The sequence below is a fragment of the Bufo gargarizans genome, chromosome 3 (genome assembly GCF_014858855.1).
Source record: "Bufo gargarizans isolate SCDJY-AF-19 chromosome 3, ASM1485885v1, whole genome shotgun sequence".
Taxonomy (NCBI): Eukaryota; Metazoa; Chordata; class Amphibia; order Anura; family Bufonidae; genus Bufo; species Bufo gargarizans.
The window spans coordinates 100,611,484-100,637,013 of NC_058082.1; the positions used below are offsets into that span (position 1 = coordinate 100,611,484).

General features: G+C 39.3%; 1 protein-coding gene across 1 annotated transcript in view; it reads right to left on the reverse strand.

Annotated features, from left to right (window-relative positions):
* PDE1B (phosphodiesterase 1B) overlaps positions 1-25,530 on the reverse strand; it is a 188,187-nt gene that overhangs the window by 36,616 nt on the left and 126,041 nt on the right. Inside the window, 1 exon segment of the mRNA XM_044287497.1 lies at positions 15,789-15,889. Coding sequence (XP_044143432.1) covers positions 15,789-15,889 — 101 coding nt within the window.

Below are 25,530 nucleotides of genomic sequence, written 5' to 3' on the forward strand. Positions count from 1 at the left end.
AGGGCACTGGGCAACAGTCATTGTATGACAACAATGGCTTATGATATATCGACTATATCAATAGGGATTCCAAAAGACAGTAAATTCCCTGTTTTTCCAGAAACTATAGAGAAGATAAACACAAGCTTACAAAGTGTCTTTTTCAGAAAATTCCTGACAGCACACTGCGAATTAGAGAGATATCTACGCCACCCGTACTGTGCCAGGGGTTCTTAATATGGATTTATAAGACAATAAGACCTTATAGATATGTTATATATATATACTCAGTGGCACACTTTCAATAGCGGTAGACCATAATTCTGCTATGGGGTCCAAAGGTGGAACTACAATGTTGACCTACTACTTATTTTCCTTTGACAAGCAAACACTGCATTTTCATGCAGCCGCCACTAGAGGGAGTTCAATGGAAAGAGATCATTTCAGCTTCCATTCCAGGAATGGTACCTGCATTGAGCTCCCCCTAGTGGTGGCTGCAGGCAGCTAGCTTTGTAACAGGATGGAAGCAGATTTATCAATGTATTTGTCATCTAATGTAAATACAGTGAAAAATATGGTGGTCAGAATGAGCGCCATATTCATGAAGCACCTATTCCACTTTACTGACACAGAAATCGGATAAATTGGATGAGGTGAAGGGTGATTTTATTACAATTTTTTAATTAAAATGTATTTCCATTAATAAAAGAAAATATACATATGGCAGATACACACGTACTGGAAAACTGGGTGGAGCAGGGGGCCCATACTAAATTATGCCATGGAGCCCTGTGAGATCTGTGTATGCCCCTGACTGTATATATAAACATCATCCTATCATCTGTTATTTATAGGGCTTGTCAGTTCCAGCTCATTACCTAGTTTTATGGTTTAAAATGTAAGTAATCATTTTGTAACTGGGAATCAAATGTTCTTCATGTCCAGCTGCAGAGGATGACCTTGTGTGTGGGGCAGCAGAAGTATAGCTGGTATGGGACCTTACTGACTGATATACATGCAGTAATTACATCTGCCCTTTCAATGTCCTCTGCAGTGTTAAATTGCATTGCCTTTCTTTGCAGCATTCTCACTTATGGAATTTTATGAATTTCTGCTGAAAACTACTGACTGTTTAAGGGTATATCTCATAAGTACATATGGGACTTTATCAACTAACTTGGCAAATGCATTCAATTGGAGCTTACTTATTTTTATAGTCATATGCTTCTTAAAAGCCACACTTAAGGCAATATATTATCTGAAAATGACAGACTAATTAAATAAGGTATTTATTCTAATCAGATTAAAAGATGTTAGTGTTCTTTATTTTTTATGTGACTGTCCATATTAAAATCTGAATTAGCTCATGTGTAAGAGGGAATGAACCTTAACGCTGGGTTCACACCTGAGCGTTTTACAGCGCGTTCCTACGCGCTGTAAAACGCACAACAGGCAAGAACCAATGATTCCCTATGGGAAGGGTTCACACCTGGGCGTTTTACAGCGCGTACGATCGCGCTGTAAAACGCCCGACGCTCAAACAAGTACAGGAGCTTTTTTTGGCGCGTTTGACGCGCGTTTGGGCCATAGACTCTTTGGACAACACTGCTGTCAATCACCCAAACGCGCGTCAAACGCGCGTTCACTATTAAAAAAACGCGCATAAAACGCGCGACAAAAACGCGCATAAAACGCGCGACAAAAACGCGCATAGAAACGCGCGTTTGAGAAACGCCTAGGTGTGAACCCAGCGTAAAGGCTGTTTCACACGAGCGGATGCGGGTCTTGGCACTCTTTCACAGAGCGGATGTCACGCACGGCATCCACTCGTGTGAAACAGCCCTAAATGTACCTTTCTCCCCCTACATAAAAGACTTGTGGTATTGTCTGGTTGTTGCACTTTGCATGTAAGGGTGTGCCAATGTAAATGTGTTGTCTATTGCTGCAGTTTTTAAAGGGAATCTGTTACCTGCTTTTACCATTTTAAGCTGTCACCATCGCTATGTTCACTAAAGTACCTTATTTACAGCAGTCTTCTTTTTACTTTATTTCGTTTTGTCCTTTTGATATAAAAGCGCTTTTTATGATATGCTAATGAGGCTCCAAGGTGCCCAGAGGGGCGTTTTTTTTGTCTTCTCCGGTGCCCAGTGACGCTCCCCTACAGTGCCCAAGAACGCCTCCTGATCGTCAAATAACCTCCCACAGCCCCGGCAAACGGTTCCGCCCCCTCCCCACGTCATAGTCTACCTTCTAGAAATGCCCCGTCCTCCTTCCTGTCGGCGGCCAGAAAACTTGCGCAGGCGCAGTACCGCCTGCGGCCTGCGCGATCGTCAACCTCATCAGGGCAACAGCGCTCAGGTTACATCACTGGGCTCAGCGCATGCCCAGTGAGACTTTTGAGGCTGTTGCCCTCAGGAGCTTGATGATTGAGCAGGCCGCAGGCGGTACTGAGCCTGCACAAGTTTTCTGGCATGAGAGCAAAGACTGGGTAAGCAGTTTGGTTATAGAAAAGAAACCATCAGGTCCAATGCCTACAATAGAAGAAATTCTACAGATCTATCACTGGTGAAAATATTCTCTGTATGTGATGTGAAAAATGGATTCTGGCATGTGGAGCTGGATGAAGAATCGAGTTTATTGACAGCATTTTCTTCTCCACTTGGACATCATATATGGCTGAGAATGCCCATAAGATTAAGCCCTGCTCTAGAAGTGTTCCAGCAGAAATTCATGCAAGCCCTAGAGGGACATTCTGGAGTAAAAACTATTGCAGACGATTTACTAATTGTGGGAGAAGGTAAAGATCTGGAATCTGCAATAAAGGACCATGACCAGAAGATGATGCAATTTTTGGATATATGTTAAGTTAAACATATAAAGCTGAACTTCTAACTGAAAATGACAGAGGTTCTTTATATTGGACATCTTCTAACCATCCATTTGGGATGGAGAAGTTCCACCAGTACACTTATGGCCGACAAGTTATGTTGCACTTCGATTACAAGCCTCTGGAGAGTATTACAAAGAAACCACTACTAAATGCCCCAAAGAGACTGCAGCACATGCTTTTATGACTTTAGAAATATGATTTTGACATTTGCCACTGTCCAGGGAAAGACTTACTGATTGCAGATACTCTGAGCACAGCTTACCTGCCCATCACAAATGAGGACCAAAAATACACCGACATTATCAATATGGCAGTCTCAAAGGACAAGCTGAAACATATACAGACCTTACAGAGGAGGATAAAACTCTCCAGATCCTAAAGGCCTCCTGCACACAAACGTTTTTATTTTTTCCGTTTCCGTTCTGTTTTTTGTGTTCCGTATACGCACCGTATACGGAACCATTCATTTCAATGGATCCGCAAAAAAAATGGAAGGTACTCTGTATGCCTCCCGTTTCCTTATTTCTGTTCAAAGATAGAACATGTCCTATTATTGTCCGCATAATGGACAAGGATAGTACTGTTCTATCAGGGGCCAGCTGTTCCGTTCCGCAAAAAACTGAATGAATACAGACGTCATCTGTACTTTTGCGGATCTGTTTTTTACAGACCGCAAAATACTGAAAAAGCCATACGGTCATGTGCAAGAGGCCAAAGACTGTCATCTTGAAAGGCTGGCCAAAATACAAGCAACATGCTCCAGTGGAAGCTTCTTCTTTCTTCCACATAAGGGATGAACTATCAGTGCAGCATGGAATCATCTTTAAAGGAGAAAGGGCTGTCATACTGATGTCTCTCAGAAGAGACATAATGGAAAAGCTAATAGAAAGAGAGAATCCAGCTTCTTGTGGAGTAAAAAAAATTTCATTTATTGGCTCATCGTATAAAATCCACCAAAATCACAAGAAAAAGGTGTACAGTAACATGTTTCGGGCTACAGAATCCAGCCCTTCATCAAGTCTTGATGAAGGGCTGGATTCTGTAGCCCGAAACATGTTACTGTACACCTTTTTTTTGTGATTTTGGTGGATTTTATACGATGAGCCAATAAAGAGCAATTTTTTACTCCACAAGAAGCTGGATTCTCTCTTTCTATTGGATATTTTATTAGGCCCAGTTTTGGCCTTTTTTCAGTGCTTCATGGATTAAAGTCAGAGGTGAGAGCTGCAGCCATTTCTATGATTGTTTTGGACATAATGGAAAAATTGCACTGTAAGTCACAGACATAGAAGGATGTCTACGCCGTGCACAACATTGTGTTTATGGCTGAATGAATGACCATATAAAAAATGTTATAGCCCAGTGTAAAATATGGAACCAAAAAATACAATGCAACCACATGGAATTCTGAGCAGGCCATGGTCAAAAATAGGTGCAGAGCTGTTCACATGGAATGACAAAGAATATCTGATAATTGTGGACTCTTTTTCTAGCTTCTGGGAAGTGGACTATTTACAGGACATAGGACGAGGACAGTGATTAAAAAAAATCAAGGCCCATTTTGCCAGATATGGCATTCCTGATATTGTATTTTCAGACTATGCTGCTGAATTTCAAGAGTTCAAAAAATTCAGTCAAATGTGGGACTTTGAGAACCAGACATCATCTCCAGGATACTCCCAAAGTAATGGCAAAGCAGAGTCAGCTGTAAAAACAGCCAGAAGACTCATGAAGAAAATAAAACAGGCAGGGGCAGATATCCACTTGTCTATACTACTGAAGATCACAGAACCACACCCACACAAGGCCTAGACAGCAGTCTGTCACAGAGGCTCAGACGTACAAGGACATTCTTACTGCTAAGATCAAGGCTTGCGGGAAATGTTAGAAAAAAAACTGAAAATAAATCAGGCTAGGAAAGCTTTCTATAACAATAAATCAGCAAAGGAACAGCCCGATCGTCAGAAAAATGACAATGTACGGTTGCAGAAATTAAGGTAAATATGACAAATACTGGCAAAAGGCAAGGGTTGTCCAGAAACTCTGACCTCAGTCAAATAAAATGGTAACAACGGAAGGAAGAAGACTAAGGAGAAATTGTAGACATCTGAGCAAAATACAAGAAACAGCTGATGCAGGGCCCTTTGAGCAGTATGTGGACATCCAAAACTATGATACTGCAAGTACAAGCAATGAAGGAACAGAAACACCACCCGCTGTGGCTGGAAGAGTTCTGGCCAAAGAGAGACAATTCCAGAAAACATATACATAGTAACATAGTAACATAGTACATAAGGCCGAAAAAAGACATTTGTCCATCCAGTTCGGCCTGTTATCCCGCAAGTTGATCCAGAGGAAGGCCAGTTTTCTCCACTTTAGGGGACTATAAACTTCCTTCCCGACTCCAATCAGGCAATCAGAATAACTCCCTGGATCAACGACCCCTCTCTAGTAGCTATAGCCTGTAATATTATTACGCTCCAGAAATACATCCAGGCCCCTCTTGAATTCCTTTATTGTACTCACCATCACCACCTCCTCAGGCAGAGAGTTCCATGGTCTCACTGCTCTTACCGTAAAGAATCCTTTTCTATGTTTGTGTACAAACCTTCTTTCCTCCAGACGCAGAGGATGTCCCCTCGTCACAGTCACAGTCCTGGGAATGAATAGATGATGGGATAGATCTCTGTACTGACCCCTGATATATTTATACATATTAATTAGATCTCCCCTCAGTCGTCTTTTTTCTAAAGTGAATAACCCTAATTTTGATAATCTTTCAGGGTACAGTAGTTGCCCCATTCCAGTTATTACTTTAGTTGCCCTCCTCTGGACCTTCTCCAGCTCTGCTATGTCTGCCTTGTTTACAGGAGCCCAGAACTGTACACAGTACTCCATGTGTGGTCTGACTAGCGATTTGTAAAGTGGTAGGACTATGTTCTTATCACGGGAATCTATGCCCCTTCTGATGCAACCCATTATCTTGTTGGCCTTGGCAGCAGCTGCCTGACACTGTTTTTTGCAGCTTAGTTTGCTGTTTATTAAGATTCCTAGGTCCTTTTCCATGTCAGTGTTACCGAGTGTTTTACCATTTAGTATGTACGGGTGACTTGCATTTTTCCTTCCCATGTGCATAACTTTACATTTATCAGTGTTAAACCTCATCTGCCACTTATCTGCCCAAGCCTCCAATCTATCCAGATTTCTCTGTAGCAGTATACTGTCCTCATCAGTGTAAATTACTTTACACAGTTTAGTGTCATCTGCGAAAATTGATACTTTACTATGCAAGCCTTCTACAAGATCATTAATAAATATATTGAAGAGAATAGGGCCCAATACTGACCCCTGAGGTACCCCACTAGTGACAGTAACTTAATCTGAGTGTGTACCATTAATAACCACCCTCTGTTTTCTATCATTGAGCCAGTTACTTACCCACATACAGATGTTTTCTCCCAGTCCGAGCATTCTCATTTTATATACTAACCTTTTATGTGGTACAGTGTCAAATGCTTTGGAGAAGTCCAGATACACGACATCCATTGATTCGCCGCTGTCAAGTCTAGAACTTACCTCCTCATAGAAACTGATTAAATTAGTCTGACATGACCGATCCCTCACGAAGCCATGCTGATATGGCGTTATTTGCCTATTTCCGTTAAGATGCTCTAATATAGCATCTCTCAGAAAACCTTCAAACAGTTTACCCACAACAGATGTTAAACTTACCGGCCTATAGTTTCCAGGCTCTGTTTTTGGCCCCTTTTTGAATATTGGCACCACATTTGCTATGCGCCAATCCTGTGGGACATTCCCTGTCAGTATAGAGTCTGCAAATATCAGAAATAAGGGTCTGGCTATGACATTACTTAATTCCCTTAGGATACGGGGGTGTATGCCATCCGGTCCTGGCGATTTGTCTATTTTAATCTTTTTAAGTCGCTGATGTACTTCTTCCTGGGTCAGACAGGACACTTTTAATGGGGAATTTATTTTTGCATTCTGCATGTCATCTGACAATTTATTTTCCTCAGTGAACACACTCGAGAAAAAAATATTTAACAGCTTTGCTTTCTCCTCGGTGCTCTCTGTGACTTCCCCCTCATTACTCTTTAAGGGGCCGACACCTTCAGATTTATACTTTTTTACATTTATATAATTGAAGAACATTTTAGGGTTAGTTTTACTCTCTTTGGCAATTAATCTCTCGGTCTCTAGTTTGGCCGCTTTTATTTGTTTTTTACATGTTCTATTTTTTTCCTTATAGTTTTTCACCAAGATCAGAGGAAGAACCAGAGGTGTGCAGAGAAACACCTTATGTTACGCAAGCTTACAGAATAATAAGAAAGCCAGCGCATCTCAAGGACTATATCTAACTCATAAGTACTGCCTATCTGTGCATGTTCAGCATTTTGTGTGTTCTATTTTACAGTTTCTTTTTATTTAAGAGCAAGGATGCAGCAATATGTTATATGCTATGTTCAGCCTCTAGGGGTCTCACTACTTGTTGGGTGCACTCTACCTGTGGTTCTCAGACTTGTTGGTTGGTAGGGCAGACACATGTGTAATGGTGGTTGATATCTCACTGCAATAAAGCTGTCTGGTACCAAAGACTGAGTGTGGAAGAACCAACTAAGGCCTTTTTTTTTTTCTTTTTTAACAGGATCCATTTTTTTTCTTTCTTTTTCTGTTCTGGATTAGGAGAACAGAAAGATAACAGAGATTTGAACTCTCCCTAAAAGTGATGTGCTTCTATATGACAAAATGACAAGTTCCTGAGATTACAGAAGGGGGGTGGCTGCACACTTTTCAAAAGACGACTCTATTGTAATATTGTACCACTGAAGCTCCAAGCAGCATCATACGCTACGCATAAATATAGTCTTTGCATGCATATCCCCTGGTGTGTGGGGGAGGGGCCTGTATTCCATCACTTCCTGGAGACTATGATAGTCAATGGCATTTCTCTGTCAATTGTCTCCCATGCATTTCCGCTGTCATAAATCCCATACACGCCGCTGGACTGTACAGGAAATATATGTATGTGTCTCCAATAATGACACCCCCAAGGAATATATTAAAAATGAAAAATAAATAGCTATAACGTAAAAATAAACAAACACAAAATGTATCTTCTGTTAACCTCACCTAACATAAATGAAATAAAATAAATAAATACAAATAAAATAATAATTATTATTATTAAAAATAAGGTTGAAATAAAGATTATCCTTTAGAATTCCAGTTAAAGGATTATATGAGTTTAGAAGGTCTTCTGCTCTCAGCACCACACTTGAATATGGGTTGTGTCTGATTGTAATGCCGGCAGTCTGTCCAGCTTCATCTCCCTTCTCCCAGCAGACATGGGCGGCATCATGCTCCATGCCACTTGCGGCTGTCTTCGCCTCCTTCCTCCTGCTCTGGCTGGGGCACGCTCCCATAGGGCAAGTACATTCTTGTAAAAGGACCAGTGCATTCACACGCTAATCTGTCCTCAGCCTATGACAGGATCCCTTGGAAAATATATATCAGACCTTCCCCTACGGAAAATTACCTGAGCAAAAGTTTTCTAGCCTATTCCTGCAGGGGTGTGCTTACTTAGCATAATGCACAAACTCTGTCCCCTAGGTGTCATGCACAGGTGTCTCTTAATCCGCCTGGGTCAGCAACCTCTGAATAAAGAATGCTTCTACAGGTTGCAGCCTGGTGGCCCCTGCTGTAAAGTCCAGATCCCCATAAGGAATGAAAGAGTGAATACGAGTGGACCACTTCGACACTGCCCTCAGGGGTAGCTCCAAGTCTATACTGAACAGTGCCACAGTGGCTCCACACCTGCTGCAATAAACATTAACAGGAGAGAAGATTTCTGCGCTCACCTGTGTATACGCTTGGGAGGCACGGATATGCCTGGATCTGGCGTCTCAACAGTGTCCAAAATAAAACAAGAAAATCCAGCTTCCCATAAAAGCGTAGTTAACATTTATTCTTCACATAGATAAAATCCAAAAGCGACACAATGCAGAAAAAATGCGCTGAAGTCTACACGTTTCGGATATCAAACAAATATGTAATCCTTACTCATGATTTTCTTGTTTTATTTTGGACACCTGCTGCATTACACTGGTACTGTACACCTGCTGTGTTACACTTGTACTGTACACCTGCTGCGTTACACTTGCTAAATTACACTGGTACTGTACACCTGCTGTGTTACACTTGTACTGTACACCTGCTACGTTACACTGGTACTGCACATCTGCTGTGTTACACTGGTACTGCACACCTGCTGCTTTAGGCCCCCTGCACACGAACGCGTGCACCCCGTGGTCGTGCTGCGGGCCACAAAATGCGGGCCGCAATGCACCAACACAGTCCATGGGGCAGCGGATCGTGGACCCATTCACTTGAATGGGTCCGCGATCCGGCCGTTCTGCAAAAAGATAGGACATGTTCTATTATTTTGCGGAACGGAAGTATGGGACGAAACCCCACGGAAGCACTCCGTAGTGCTTCCGTAGGGTTCCGTTCCGTGCTTCCGTTCCGTATCTCCAGACCCATTAAAGTGAATGGGTCGGCATCCGTGATGCGGAATGCCCACGGAACGGCACCCATGTATTGCGGATCCGCATATGCGGTCCGCAATACGGCAACGAGAAGCACACGTTCATGTGCAGTGGACCTTACACTGGTACTGCACACCTGCTCCATTACACTGGTACTGCACACCTGCTGCGTTAAGTACTGCACACCTGCTCCATTACACTGGTACTGCACATCTGCTGCATTACACTTGTACTTTACCTACTCGAATATGGCTGAGCTGCAATACCCAACACAGACCATGTTTTTGGAGGTCAATAATCAGTCACCCAATAAAGAAATGTACAATAAGAAGATGTATACTAATATTTATGGTGGACCAATATATAGTAATGTACAATAAGAAGATGTCTATTACTATATCTAGTGGACCAGTGTATAGTTATCTACAATAAGATGTATATTACTTTATCTAGTGGACCAGTGTATAGTTATCTACAATAAGAAGATGTATATTACTATATCTAGTGGACCAGTGTATAGTTATCTACAATAAGAAGATGTATATTACTATATCTGGTGGACCAGTATATAGTTATCTACAATAAGAAGATGTATATTACTATATCTAGAGGACCAGTGTATAGTTATCTACAATAAGAAGATGTATATTACTATATCTGGTGGACCAGTGTATAGTTATCTACAATAAGAAGATGTATATTACTATATCTGGTGGACCAGTATATAGTTATCTACAATAAGATGTATATTACTATATCTGGTGGACCAGTGTATAGTTATCTACAATAAGAAGATGTATATTACTATATCTGGTGGACCAGTATATAGTTATCTACAATAAGAAGATGTATATTACTATATCTAGTGGACCAGTGTATAGTTATCTACAATAAGAAGATGTATATTACTATATCTGGTGGACCAGTGTATAGTTATCTACAATAAGAAGATGTCTATTACTATATCTAGTGGACCAGTGTATAGTTATCTACAATAAGAAGATGTATATTACTATATCTGGTGGACCAGTATATAGTTATCTACAATAAGAAGATGTCTATTACTATATCTAGTGGACCAGTGTATAGTTATCTACAATAAGAAGATGTCTATTACTATATCTAGTGGACCAGTATATAGTTATCTACAATAAGAAGATGTCTATTACTATATCTGGTGGACCAGTATATAGTTATCTACAATAAGATGTATATTACTATATCTGGTGGACCCGTGTATAGTTATCTACAATAAGAAGATGTATATTACTATATCTGGTGGACCAGTGTATAGTTATCTACAATAAGAAGATGTATATTACTATATCTGGTGGACCAGTATATAGTTATCTACAATAAGATGTATATTACTATATCTGGTGGACCCGTGTATAGTTATCTACAATAAGAAGATGTATATTACTATATCTGGTGGACCAGTATATAGTTATCTACAATAAGATGTATATTACTATATCTGGTGGACCAGTGTATAGTTATCTACAATAAGAAGATGTCTATTACTATATCTAGTGGACCAGTGTATAGTTATCTACAATAAGAAGATGTCTATTACTATATCTGGTGGACCAGTGTATAGTTATCTACAATAAGAAGATGTATATTACTATATCTGGTGGACCAGTATATAGTTATCTACAATAAGAAGATGTATATTACTATATCTGGTGGACCAGTATATAGTTATCTACAATAAGAAGATGTCTATTACTATATCTAGTGGACCAGTGTATAGTTATCTACAATAAGAAGATGTATATTACTATATCTGGTGGACCAGTATATAGTTATCTACAATAAGAAGATGTATATTACTATATCTGGTGGACCAGTATATAGTTATCTACAATAAGATGTATATTACTATATCTGGTGGACCCGTGTATAGTTATCTACAATAAGAAGATGTATATTACTATATCTGGTGGACCAGTATATAGTTATCTACAATAAGAAGATGTATATTACTATATCTAGTGGACCAGTGTATAGTTATCTACAATAAGATGTATATTACTATATCTGGTGGACCCGTGTATAGTTATCTACAATAAGAAGATGTATATTACTATATCTGGTGGACCAGTATATAGTTATCTACAATAAGAAGATGTATATTACTATATCTGGTGGACCAGTATATAGTTATCTACAATAAGATGTATATTACTATATCTGGTGGACCAGTGTATAGTTATCTACAATAAGAAGATGTATATTACTATATCTGGTGGACCAGTATATAGTTATCTACAATAAGAAGATGTATATTACTATATCTAGTGGACCAGTGTATAGTTATCTACAATAAGAAGATGTATATTACTATATCTGGTGGACCAGTGTATAGTTATCTACAATAAGAAGATGTCTATTACTATATCTAGTGGACCAGTGTATAGTTATCTACAATAAGAAGATGTATATTACTATATCTGGTGGACCAGTATATAGTTATCTACAATAAGAAGATGTCTATTACTATATCTAGTGGACCAGTGTATAGTTATCTACAATAAGAAGATGTCTATTACTATATCTAGTGGACCAGTATATAGTTATCTACAATAAGAAGATGTCTATTACTATATCTGGTGGACCAGTATATAGTTATCTACAATAAGATGTATATTACTATATCTGGTGGACCTGTGTATAGTTATCTACAATAAGAAGATGTATATTACTATATCTGGTGGACCAGTGTATAGTTATCTACAATAAGAAGATGTATATTACTATATCTGGTGGACCAGTATATAGTTATCTACAATAAGATGTATATTACTATATCTGGTGGACCCGTGTATAGTTATCTACAATAAGAAGATGTATATTACTATATCTGGTGGACCAGTATATAGTTATCTACAATAAGATGTATATTACTATATCTGGTGGACCAGTGTATAGTTATCTACAATAAGAAGATGTCTATTACTATATCTAGTGGACCAGTGTATAGTTATCTACAATAAGAAGATGTATATTACTATATCTGGTGGACCAGTATATAGTTATCTACAATAAGAAGATGTATATTACTATATCTGGTGGACCAGTATATAGTTATCTACAATAAGAAGATGTCTATTACTATATCTAGTGGACCAGTGTATAGTTATCTACAATAAGAAGATGTATATTACTATATCTGGTGGACCAGTATATAGTTATCTACAATAAGAAGATGTATATTACTATATCTGGTGGACCAGTATATAGTTATCTACAATAAGATGTATATTACTATATCTGGTGGACCCGTGTATAGTTATCTACAATAAGAAGATGTATATTACTATATCTGGTGGACCAGTATATAGTTATCTACAATAAGAAGATGTATATTACTATATCTAGTGGACCAGTGTATAGTTATCTACAATAAGATGTATATTACTATATCTGGTGGACCCGTGTATAGTTATCTACAATAAGAAGATGTATATTACTATATCTGGTGGACCAGTATATAGTTATCTACAATAAGAAGATGTATATTACTATATCTGGTGGACCAGTATATAGTTATCTACAATAAGATGTATATTACTATATCTGGTGGACCAGTGTATAGTTATCTACAATAAGAAGATGTATATTACTATATCTGGTGGACCAGTATATAGTTATCTACAATAAGAAGATGTATATTACTATATCTAGTGGACCAGTGTATAGTTATCTACAATAAGAAGATGTATATTACTATATCTGGTGGACCAGTGTATAGTTATCTACAATAAGAAGATGTCTATTACTATATCTAGTGGACCAGTGTATAGTTATCTACAATAAGAAGATGTATATTACTATATCTGGTGGACCAGTATATAGTTATCTACAATAAGAAGATGTCTATTACTATATCTAGTGGACCAGTGTATAGTTATCTACAATAAGAAGATGTCTATTACTATATCTAGTGGACCAGTGTATAGTTATCTACAATAAGAAGATGTATATTACTATATCTGGTGGACCAGTATATAGTTATCTACAATAAGATGTATATTACTATATCTGGTGGACCCGTGTATAGTTATCTACAATAAGAAGATGTATATTACTATATCTGGTGGACCAGTATATAGTTATCTACAATAAGATGTATATTACTATATCTGGTGGACCAGTGTATAGTTATCTACAATAAGAAGATGTCTATTACTATATCTAGTGGACCAGTGTATAGTTATGTACAATAAGAAGATGTCTATTACTATATCTGGTGGACCAGTGTATAGTTATCTACAATAAGAAGATGTATATTACTATATCTGGTGGACCAGTATATAGTTATCTACAATAAGAAGATGTATATTACTATATCTGGTGGACCAGTGTATAGTTATCTACAATAAGAAGATGTATATTACTATATCTGGTGGACCAGTGTATAGTTATCTACAATAAGAAGATGTCTATTACTATATCTAGTGGACCAGTATATAGTTATCTACAATAAGAAGATGTCTATTACTATATCTAGTGGACCAGTGTATAGTTATCTACAATAAGAAGATGTATATTACTATATCTGGTGGACCAGTATATAGTTATCTACAATAAGAAGATGTATATTACTATATCTGGTGGACCAGTATATAGTTATCTACAATAAGATGTATATTACTATATCTGGTGGACCCGTGTATAGTTATCTACAATAAGAAGATGTATATTACTATATCTGGTGGACCAGTGTATAGTTATCTACAATAAGATGTATATTACTATATCTGGTGGACCAGTATATAGTTATCTACAATAAGAAGATGTCTATTACTATATCTAGTGGACCAGTGTATAGTTATCTACAATAAGAAGATGTCTATTACTATATCTGGTGGACCAGTGTATAGAAATGCTGGATTCTCCACAAGCTGATACATTGCTGATATGTGAGACATTAAAATAACTCAGTCTGAACATCATTGTGTCACTCGAGACATGTGACACCCAGATTGTTTCTATGGAAATCTTGCCGACTTAATGTTTCATAGCACTGTAACAGTTAAATCCCACGAGATGTTGTTACTTGCAATTTTTTTCTGTAGAATTTAAGTACAATTACTATTTTTTAGAGGCACTCAAGATACATTTTTGGAGTAGATTTTCCCTTCTAAAACACAAGTGCATGTAACACATTTGTTCAACAAAAATGAATTCTTTCAATTATTATTCCAGAGGGAGGCAGTTAAAACAGAGCTGGTACTGATTTACAGTATGGGCCTGGATGCACTAACATTAACCCTGTAATGACTAATCCACTGTCATTTGTCGTCGCTAGTTTAGAAGGAAGAGGGCACTTGTGTGAGCATTCCTCCTCTATGAATGAACTGTAACTTACAGCTCAAGTCTTTGATCCTTCTTTTGCTCTATGACCAGGATTGGATGTAGCTCCATTTCCAACTGTTAACCCTTTGTTTGCCATAATATGTGACCACAGTATGATCAAATGGGTTTTTCCCTCTCTGACTGGGTCCTAGTGATCTGATCAGAGACTGGGTAAGCCATCTGCAGTCATCCCTGGGGACCTAAAAAGGACTCCAGGGCTGTCTGTTCAGTAGTCCTGCTGTTAAGGCCTCATGAACATGACCGTGCCGTTTTTTGCTGAAGGCGCCCGTGTTGCCTTCCACAATTTGCGGAACGGAACGGGCGCCGGCAATATAAATGCCTATTCTTGTCCGCAAATCGCAGACAAGAATAGGACATGTTATATTTTTTTTTGCGGGGCCGCGGAACGGAGCCACGGATGCGGACGGTACACGGAGTGCTGTTCGCATCTTTTGCGGCTCCATTGAAATGAATGGGTCGGCCGTGTGCATGAGGCCTAAGGCTAATGTTTTCTTAACTACAGCCTGTGCCATAGACGCACAGGATAATGTATTAGTATACAGGAGTATGCTAATACATTATAAGCATAAAATATTTTTTTGCGATTATATAAAATGTAATAAAAATGTAACTGAAATATTTTATATAATAATAATAATAGCTTTTTTCTCTCTGTGTGTCATCCGTATGGACACTGCTAGGCTGAAAATTTATTTCCAGAGCGTCCCCTACCAATGATCCCTGAAATCCACAGATGCCATCTGCCTTGTGTCCATGGTTTTCACTGATCCATAGACTACAATGTGTGTGAGTTGTGGATGTGGGAATACACGCATTAAAGTCTATAGATAATAGAGCGGTCTATGGAGACCATGGACTGCACACTGTCTGTGATCCACTGACATGTGAAAGGGGCCTATTTTTACATTATTAGTACATAACCAGTACGTATGTCTGGACTATTTAACCATACATAAAAGCATCCTTACTTTGTCTGGATGTGGAAGCTGTTCGTTGTTCCTGTATGTTCAAAATCATGTATAGCAGCAGCAAAAATGATAGCCAGGATCTCAATCTCATTTAAGCAATGCTGTGGAAGATATAAATAAGAAAAACTGTAGTTTAGTAGTTGGCCACTAGAGGGAGGAAGAGGACAGTTGCACTGCACTTGAATTCATAGAAAAATGGAAACAACTGAAAATAACTTGAGAGGTTTTCCCTTTTTTCCCCACAGCCAATATTGTTAAAATATTGAAATATAACGAGCTTAAAAATAAGAACAAAACTTTTCTTCAAAGACGGTTTTCTTCTGCACACTTCAGTGTATCCTTCAAGCGCCGCAGCTGTGGAGTCTTTATGTGGAGTTTAAATATTTACATACTCAATATTAGATCCTGAGTCACGATTATAAAAACCACCAGGTTTTTTATTAACGCTCTATTCCAAAGCGATTATCAGTGTTACCAGATTCTGCCAGACAAAGGGAGGATTTGTCAGGTTATTGCCTGCAGACTGCGCTGATCTAGAGGAGATCTCATCTTGGATCCTGCGTGCTCTAGACATGTGTCATCCCCCGCTCAGCTAGGAGATTTTACCAGTGATTGACAGCGCTGGCTTCATGTCCTACTAGCAATATTCCTGACATAGTAATAGAAATGGTGTGTATGCCTTTAACTACTGCAGTTTACACAAACCACAGACCTGTGTGGAAAGGCACAGAGTCACTAGGGAGCTGCGCGGCCAGTTAAATATAACCTCTTTAAGCGCTTTAATCCTAAAGAATTAGGAAAAGGGCATCGGGACTGCAGCAGAAATACCACAGCAGCACATTATTATGTCCCTTCACTTGTCACCTTATGGGTGGTTTCAAACTCTCTCTGTTATGAATTTTTTAGCAGATATTTTGGGGAGCAGAAACCTGGGTTAGGGCCCGTTCACACGGTGTTGTTCTCCCGTGGAATTTTGCTGCGTGATCTGCCTCTCATTTATTTCAATGGGAGGCAACACTGAAAATTAAAGAGCTGCAGATTAAAGCTTTGGCTGCGCCAAGAAGGAACATGCCCCGTCTTGGCACGGTGTGCAGACAGCTGCCACTTGAAGGCATGGCGCCTGTTTTCTTGCAACTAAGGGTACTTTCACACTAGCGCTTTTCTTTTCCGGCACTGAGTTCCATCCTAGGGGCTCTATACCAGAAAAGAACTGATTGTTTTATCCCCATGCATTCTGAATGGAGAGTAATCCGTTCAGGATGCATCAGGATGTCTTCAGTTCAGTCTTTTTGACTGTTCAGGACGGAGATAATACCGCAGAATGCCACGGTTTTATCTCCGGCCCAAAAAACTGAACACTTGCCTGAATGCTGACATTTTTTTCCATAGGAATGTATTAGTGCCGGATCCGACATTCAAAATACCGCAATGCCGGATCCGTCATGCGCAGACCGGTAAAAATGTGAAAAAAATAGAAATGGATCTGTTTGTCTGTATTACAAATGGACAGACGGATCCGTTCTTGCAATGCATTTGTGAGACGGATCCGCATCCAGATCCGTCTACAAAAGCTGTCCGGTTGCATACAGATTGCCTGATCTGGCAGTCAGTTTCGGGCGACGGAACTGCTTGCCGGATCACTCTGCAGCAAGTGTGAAAGTACCCTTAGCTCTACTGAATTGGAGCCAAGCCATGAATGGCAATCTGGTAGAACAACTGGGACAGAAAACAGCATTTTCTGCCTTGGGTACCTCGTCAAAATGCCTTGTGTGAATGTGCCCTTACACGCTGGCCAATAAGGAATTATGAAACAATCTACTAATATTAAGTTTTAAAATGGTTTCCTTGTGTTTTTTGCTCCTTTGGCTTTTTATGGAATCACAGCTGACTCTGGCTGTGGCGTTTTTTCACGTTTTATCATAGACTTCTCTATGGCTGGGTTCCCATGTAGGTTTTTGCTGATGTTTTTCTTCACCTCCGTGTCTTTAGTGGTGGTTTGTGCACATTTGTTGTTTGGTGCATTTTTGCAGTGAAAACACCAGCTCCAGATGGTAGTTGAAAGTCTATGAGAAATATGAAACATGGCTCACACAAGTGTTTTTCTCTTACTGGTGCATTTTTTAGGTAGTGTTTTTTGTCTTTCTGGCACTTTTAAAAAATACAGCATGCTGGAACTATTGGTGTTTCTCTACATGTTTTGACACTACCTTCTCTATAGGGGAAAAAAAGCCATGAAGAAAACACTAGTGGTAAGACACACTGGTCAAGATTTACTAATGTGTCTACGGCAATTTGCTACACTTTTTAGGCCAATTTTTGGTGTGTGTATGTAAGAGTACCTGCATGTATGACATATGTGTATGTAAGAGTGCCTGCATGTATGACAGTGTGTGTGTGTAAGAGTACCTGCATGTATGACATATGTGTATGTAAGAGTACCGGCATGTATGACAGTGTGTGTATGTAAGAGTACCGGCATGTATGACAGTGTGTGTATGTAAGAGTACAGGCATGTATGACATATGTGTATGTAAGAGTGCCTGCATGTATGACAGTATGTGTATGTAAGAGTACCGGCATGTATGGCAGTATGTGTATGTAAGAGTACCGGCATGTATGACAGTATGTGTATGTAAGAGTGCATGCATGTATGACAGTATGTGTATGTAAGAGTACCGGCATGTATGACAGTATGTGTATGTAAGAGTACCGGCATGTATGACAGTGTGTGTGTGTAAGAGTGCCTGCATGTATGACATATGTATATGTAAGAGTACCGGCATGTATGACAGTATGTGTATGTAAGAGTGCCGGCATGTATGACAGTATGTGTATGTAAGAGTACCGGCATGTATGACAGTATGTGTATGTAAGAGTGCATGCATGTATGACAGTGTGTGTATATTAGAGTGCCTGCATATATGACAATCTGCATATGTGAGAGTGCCTGCATGCATGACAGTGTGTGTATGTGAGAGTGCATGCATGTATGACTGTGTGTATGTAAGACTGCATGCATGTATGACTGTGTGTGTATATAACAGTGCCTGCATATATGACGTTGTGTGTATATTAGAGTGCCTGCATGTATAAATGTATGTATATGTAAGAGCGCTTGCATATATGACAGTCTGTATGTAAGAGTGCATGCATGTATGACAGTGTGTGTATGTATATGTGAGCTTGAAGGGGGTGCCTATTTTTTTTTTAGGCCAAACTACAGGGATGCTGTTAAGGGCTCTTTCACACCTGCGTTCTTGTCTTCCGGCATAGAGTTCCGTCGTCGGGGCTCTATGCCGGAAGAATCCTGATCAGGATTATCCCCATGCATTCTGAATGGAGTGAAATCCGTTCAGGATGCATCAGGATGTCTTCAGTTCAGGACCGGAACGTTTTTTGGCCGGAGAAAATACCGCAGCATGCTGCGCTTTTTGCTCCGGCCAAAAATCCTGAAGACTTGCCGCAAGGCCGGATCCGGAATGAATGCCCATTGAAAGGAATTGATCCGGATCCGGCCTTAAGCTAAACGTCGTTTCGGCGCATTGCCGGATCCGACGTTTAGCTTTTTCTCAATGGTTACCATGGCTGCCAAGACGCTAAAGTCCTGGCAGCCATGGTAAAGTGTAGTGGGGAGCGGGGGAGCAGTATACTTACCGTCCGTGCGGCTCCCGGGGCGCTCCAGAGTGACGTCAGGGCGCCCCAGGCGCATGGATGACGTGATTGCATGGCACGTCATCCATGCGCATGGGGCGCTCTGACGTCACTCTGGAGCGCCCCGGGAGCCGCACGGACTGTAAGTATGCCGCTCCCCCGCTCCCCACTCCTACTATGGCAACCAGGACTTTAATAGCGTCCTGGGTGCCATAGTAACACTGAACGCATTTTGAAGACGGATCCGTCTTCAAATGCTTTCAGTACACTTGCGTTTTTCCGGATCCGGCGTGTAATTCCGGCAAGTGGAGTACATGCCGGATCTGGACAACGCAAGTGTGAAAGAGGCCTAAAATAAAAATGAAAAAAAAAAACACTCAGGGTACATGCACATGTTCAGGATTCATGTACGGAGAATCTGCAGGCAGATTCTGCTCATTTGCATGTCTTTCCCATAATCCCATGTTTATGCAAATTAGTTTTTACATGACAAAACTGTATAGAAAGGTTATTGCATATTATGTTAGGACAATCGGAAAACTTTTTATCGCCCTAATGATACCGACATGTTGCGAATTTTTTAATCTGCACCGCAGGTCAAAATCCGCATTGTGTGCATTGAGAATTTCAAATTCTCATAAAATACAATGTACATGACCTATAGTGCGTTTTTTTACACACGCAAATCCTCGTGCAATCCTGATCGTGCGCATTTAGCCTCAAACTCACCATCCTGATTGTTATTTGATCCAGTACCAGTACTCTCCGCCCGTGGTCATGCGTGCTATTACACTACAGCTTCCTATATAAAGGATTATTTTAAAGGATGTTGATGCAAATCGGAAAAACCCCTTAAGTGTCAATATTTGCATGAAACTATAGGGTGGGCCCCTAGAGTCACTTCTACTGGTGGGCCCATGACACCCCAGTCGGACACTGAATAGGACGTCTCGACTGTAACAAGTCAGTTCATGAAATGTCTTCCCTCCTAGATCACCACAAACTGTGATTGGTATTACTGTAAAATGGAAGCGTTTACAAACCACAGCAACCCAGCCACAAACTGGACAGCACATAAGGGCACAGAGCAGGGTCACTGAGTGCTGGGGTGCATAAAGTCACCAATGTTCTGCTGACTCAATAACTGCAGAGTGCAAACCTCCTCTGGCATCACCATCAGCACAAACTGTGCCAGGAGCTTCATGGCATGGATACCCATGACAGAGCAGACGCCTTACATCACCAAGCACAATGCCAGGCATCAGGTGAGTGGTGCAAAGCACACCACCACCGGACTCTGTTCTGTGAAGTGATAAATCCCACTTCTCTGTCTGCCAGTCTGATGGACGAGTCTGGGTTTGGTGAATGTCCAGACAACATTACCTGTCGGACTGCATTGTGTGAACTGTAAGGACTGGCGGAGGAGGGATAATGCTATGGAGGTGTTTTTCAGGGTTTGGCCTAGGCCCCTTAGTTTCATTGAAAGGAAACATCTACATCTGACATCCCAAATTTTCTTCTCTATGAATGGGAAAAATGCCCAGACACTCCAATATCTTGTAGAGAGCCTTCCCAGGAGGTGGTGGGGGGTCAACTCCTATGGTAATGCCTATAGATTTAGAATGTGATGTCTTCATAATCAATGCTGACACATACCACCCAGGTGTATGTCAACAGGGCATGTCCATAGATGTCTGCCTTGTATACATCAGAAGCATTTCCTGGCATATACATATAGGGGGACATTTTATCAGGCCAGCGATTTATACTGCTGGTTATAATCCCTCTGCGCTGCTGGTGGATGCGCCAAAGTTATGCAGAGGTGCAGGCCTTTACATAACTTTGGCTCTTGCTGTCGTGCCATGCTTTAAACTACGCCAGCTCCCTTGCTGGTGTCGTTTAAGGCCATTTTCCATGCCATAAACTGGTGTGGAAAATGATGAATGAGACGGGTCAGCCAGCCCGCCCTCTTACCTGCCCATGCCGCACACCCTTTTTCCACCACTGTGAGTGGGATAAAATCACAGATTTTGTTGCAACCTAAATACGCCAAAAAGTGGCATAAAACTAATAATAAACCACTGCCATAATGTGTACTGTGAACTCAATGGGGGGGGGGGGCTATCACTAACAGAGTGAAGGACTGTCTTCGAGGCACTTGCAAGAGCATTCCCAGGTAAAATAAAACTTTTTTTATTATCCTGCTCATAAAAGCTGCCATAGAGGTATGATTACCTATCTCGCCCTGATGCCTACCTAGTGCTGTCAGCAGTTTTGCAGGCCCAAAACTGCTCACAGACTCCCTATAAATTTCAACAGCTTAAAATTAGACCAGGCAGGCAGAAAATGTACCAACTGTATCACAGATAGGTTTGGTGCCTTTTTCTAGACATGTTAGAACGTCTTCACTTCGTTTAGAACAAAAAATGTCTAAAAAACACAATTTTAGAGCAAGACATGTACGCCAGTTTTTGCTGCAAATCGAGGCAGAATGATGGCACATTTTGCTCATTAAATATATCCCATTTTGAAGATAACGTAAAGCAGATTCTAAAATTCTTTCTTCTCTATTTTAATTAATGTTTTGGCTGCATAATTAACGCTTTGTGCAATGGCAGCTGTCATGCAATTTCAGGTTTGTCATAGGCTAATTTTAAAAATAAATAAATAAAATGTTAAGGACTTCTGTCGCCAAATTTGTAGCAGTAAAACAGGCTGATACATGTGCACTTGGCAGCTGGTCCCAACGTCATCTGCAAATGAGCTTCTAGGAGCAACGGGGGAGTTGCCATTACACCTGGAGGCCCTGCTCTCTCTGGCACTGCCCCACCTTCTGCACTCTCATTGACAGTTTTTACTGCCTGCACTGTCAATCAAAGTGCAAAGAGAGCTGAGGCTTTAGGTGTAACGGCAACTCTCCCATTGCATCTAGACTGAGGCTCATTTGCATATATTAAAACTAAATTTTTCTCTGAAATGTGAGCACCTATGAACATGGGTCCAACACAGCTCCTGCTAACAAATGTACAAATCTGCTGACAGAAGCCCTTTAACCAATATAGAACAACAAGTGGAATATTTGTACTTTCAAATAAAAAAACCCCCACAATGACTAATGTAAAAATCTACATATTTCCCATAAAACATCACAATTTTAGCAAGATACAAAAATACTGTAGGGAAGGTTTATTATTTGCCTATGCTGTGTGCTTGGAATTTAAAAGTAATAAAACCTAGATTTGCGACTTTTTATGCACTTCCAGACCGGGCCATTTACCCCCTTTGGAACACTTTTACTCTTATCCAAGCCATTCAGAGATTGTTTTCTCATGGCATATTGTACTTCATGTTAATGGTAAATTTGAGTCAATACGTTGAGTCAATCCAAAAGTTAGCGAAAATTTTAAAAAAATTCACTGTTTTATAAATTTGAATCTCTGATTTTAAGACAGATAATGATGCCTCATAAAATATTTATTAATTAATATTCCCCATATATCTACTTTATGTGGCCATCATTTTGGTAATGTAATTTTATTTTTATTAGGACGTTAGAAGGTTTAGCATTTTTGAAGCAATTTTTTTAATTTTTAAGAAAATTTCCAAAGTCAACTTTTTTAAGGACCAGTTCAGTTCTGAAGTCACTCTGTGGGGCTTACATAGTGGAAACTGCTCATAAATTACCCCATTGTAGAAACTACAACACTAAAGTTACTCAAAACTGATTTTACAAACTTTGTTAACCCTTTAGGTATTCCACAAGAATTAAAGGAAAATGGAGATTAAATTTCCAAATTTTACTTTTTTGGCAGATTTTCCATTTTATTCAATTTTTTTTCTTTAATACATAGAGGGTTAACAGCCAAACAAAACGTAATATTTATTACCCTGATTCTGCGGTTTACATAAACATCCCACATGTGGTGGTCGTAAACTGATGTACAGGCAGAAAAGAAACGCCACGTGGTTTTTGGAAGGCAGATTTTGCTGAACTGGTTTTTAGATGTCATGTCCCATTTGAAGGCCCCCTGATGCACCTTTACAGTAGAATCTCCCCAAAAGTGACTCCATTTTGGAAACTAGGGGATAAGGTGCCAGTTTTATTGGGACTATTTTGGGGTACATATGATTTTTAATTGTTCTATATTAAGTTTTTTTGTGAGGCAGGGTAACCCAAAAATGGCTGTTTTGGCACTTTTTTTTTTTTTACAACATTCATCTGACAGGGTAGATCATGTGTTATTTTTATAGAGCTGGTTGTTACGGATGCTATGATATCAAATACGTCTACTTTCTTTGTTTGTTTGTTTCACTTTAACATAATATAACATAATAAAGCATTTTTGCAAAAAAAAATAAAATTTTGTGTCTCCATTTTCTGAACGCCATATTTTTTTTATTTTTTGCAGGGGCTTATTTTTTGCAGGAAGAGTGAACTTTTTCTGGTACCATTTTTGGGTACATATGATTTTTTGATCATTCATTATTATAGTTTATGGGGCAAGGTGACAAAAAATTGGTTGTTTTAGCACAGTTTTTATTTATTTATTTTTACGGCATTCACCTGAGGAGTTAAGTCATGTAACATTTTTATAGAGCAGATCGTTACAGACGTGGCAATACCTAATATGTATACTTTCTTATTTATTTAAGTTTTACATAATAATAGCATTTTTGAAACAAAAAAAAAGATGTTTTAGTGTCTCCATAGTCTGAGAGCCATAGATTTTGTATTTTTTGACCAATTGTCTTTGCAAGGATGAGGTGATGGTTTGATTCGTACTATTTTAATCACTTGGTGTAGCACTTTATGTGATGTTAGGTGACAAAAAATTGCTTTTTTGGCACAGTTTTTATTTTAAAAAAATTCCGTGTTCACCTGAGGGGTTAGGTAATGTGATATTTTTATAGAGCAAGATGTTACGGACATGGCGATACCTAATATGTATACTTTTTATTTATTTATTTCACTTTAACACAATAATAGCATTTTTTTCATTTAAAAGTTTTAATGTCTCAATGTTCTGAGAGCTATAGTTTTTATATTTTTTTAGCAAATTTCTTATGTAGGGGCTCATGTTTTGCGAAATGAGGTGATGGCTTTATTGGTACCATTTTGTGGGACATACACCTTTTTGATCACTTGGTGTTCCACTTTTTGTGATGTAAGGTGACAAAAATGGATTTTTTTTACACCGTTTTTATTTGTATTCGGAGAGGGTGGGTCATGTGATATATTTATAGAGCCGGCCGTTAAGGACGCAGTAATACCAAATACAGATGTAGCAGGGGTAACACACACACTCTTAACTCAAATTTCTTAACCACTTTAACCCCGCTAGCTGAAACCCCCTTAATGACCAGAGCACTTTTTACACTTCTGCACTACACTACTTTCACCGTTTATTGCTCGGTCATGCAACTTACCACCCAAATGAATTTTACCTCCTTTTCTTCTCACTAATAGAGCTTTCATTTGGTGGTATTTCATTGCTGCTGACATTTTTACTTTTCTTGTTATTAATCGAAATTTAACGATTTTTTTGCAAAAAAATGACATTTTTCACTTTCAGCTGTAAAATTTTGCAAAAAAAACGACATCCATATATAAATTTTTCGCAAAATTTATTGTTCTACATGTTTTTGATAAAAAAAAAAAAGTTTGGGCAAAAAAAAAAATGGTTTGGGTAAAAGTTATGGCGTTTACAAACTATGGTACAAAAATGTGAATTTCCGCTTTTTGAAGCAGCTCTGACTTTCTGAGCACCTGTCATGTTTCCGGAGGTTCTACAATGCCCAGACAGTAGAAAACCCCCACAAATGACCCCATTTCGGAAAGCAGACACCCTAAGGTATTCGCTGATAGGCATAGTGAGTTCATAGAACTTTTTATTTTTTGTCACAAGTTAGCGGAAAATTATGATTTTTTATTTTTTTTTCTTACAAAGTCTCATATTCCACTTACTTGCGACAAAAAATAGAAAATTCTAGGAACTCGCCATGCCCCTCACGGAATACCTTGGGGTGTCTTCTTTCCAAAATGGGGTCACTTGTGGCGTAGTTATACTGCCCTGGCAATTTAGGGGCCCAA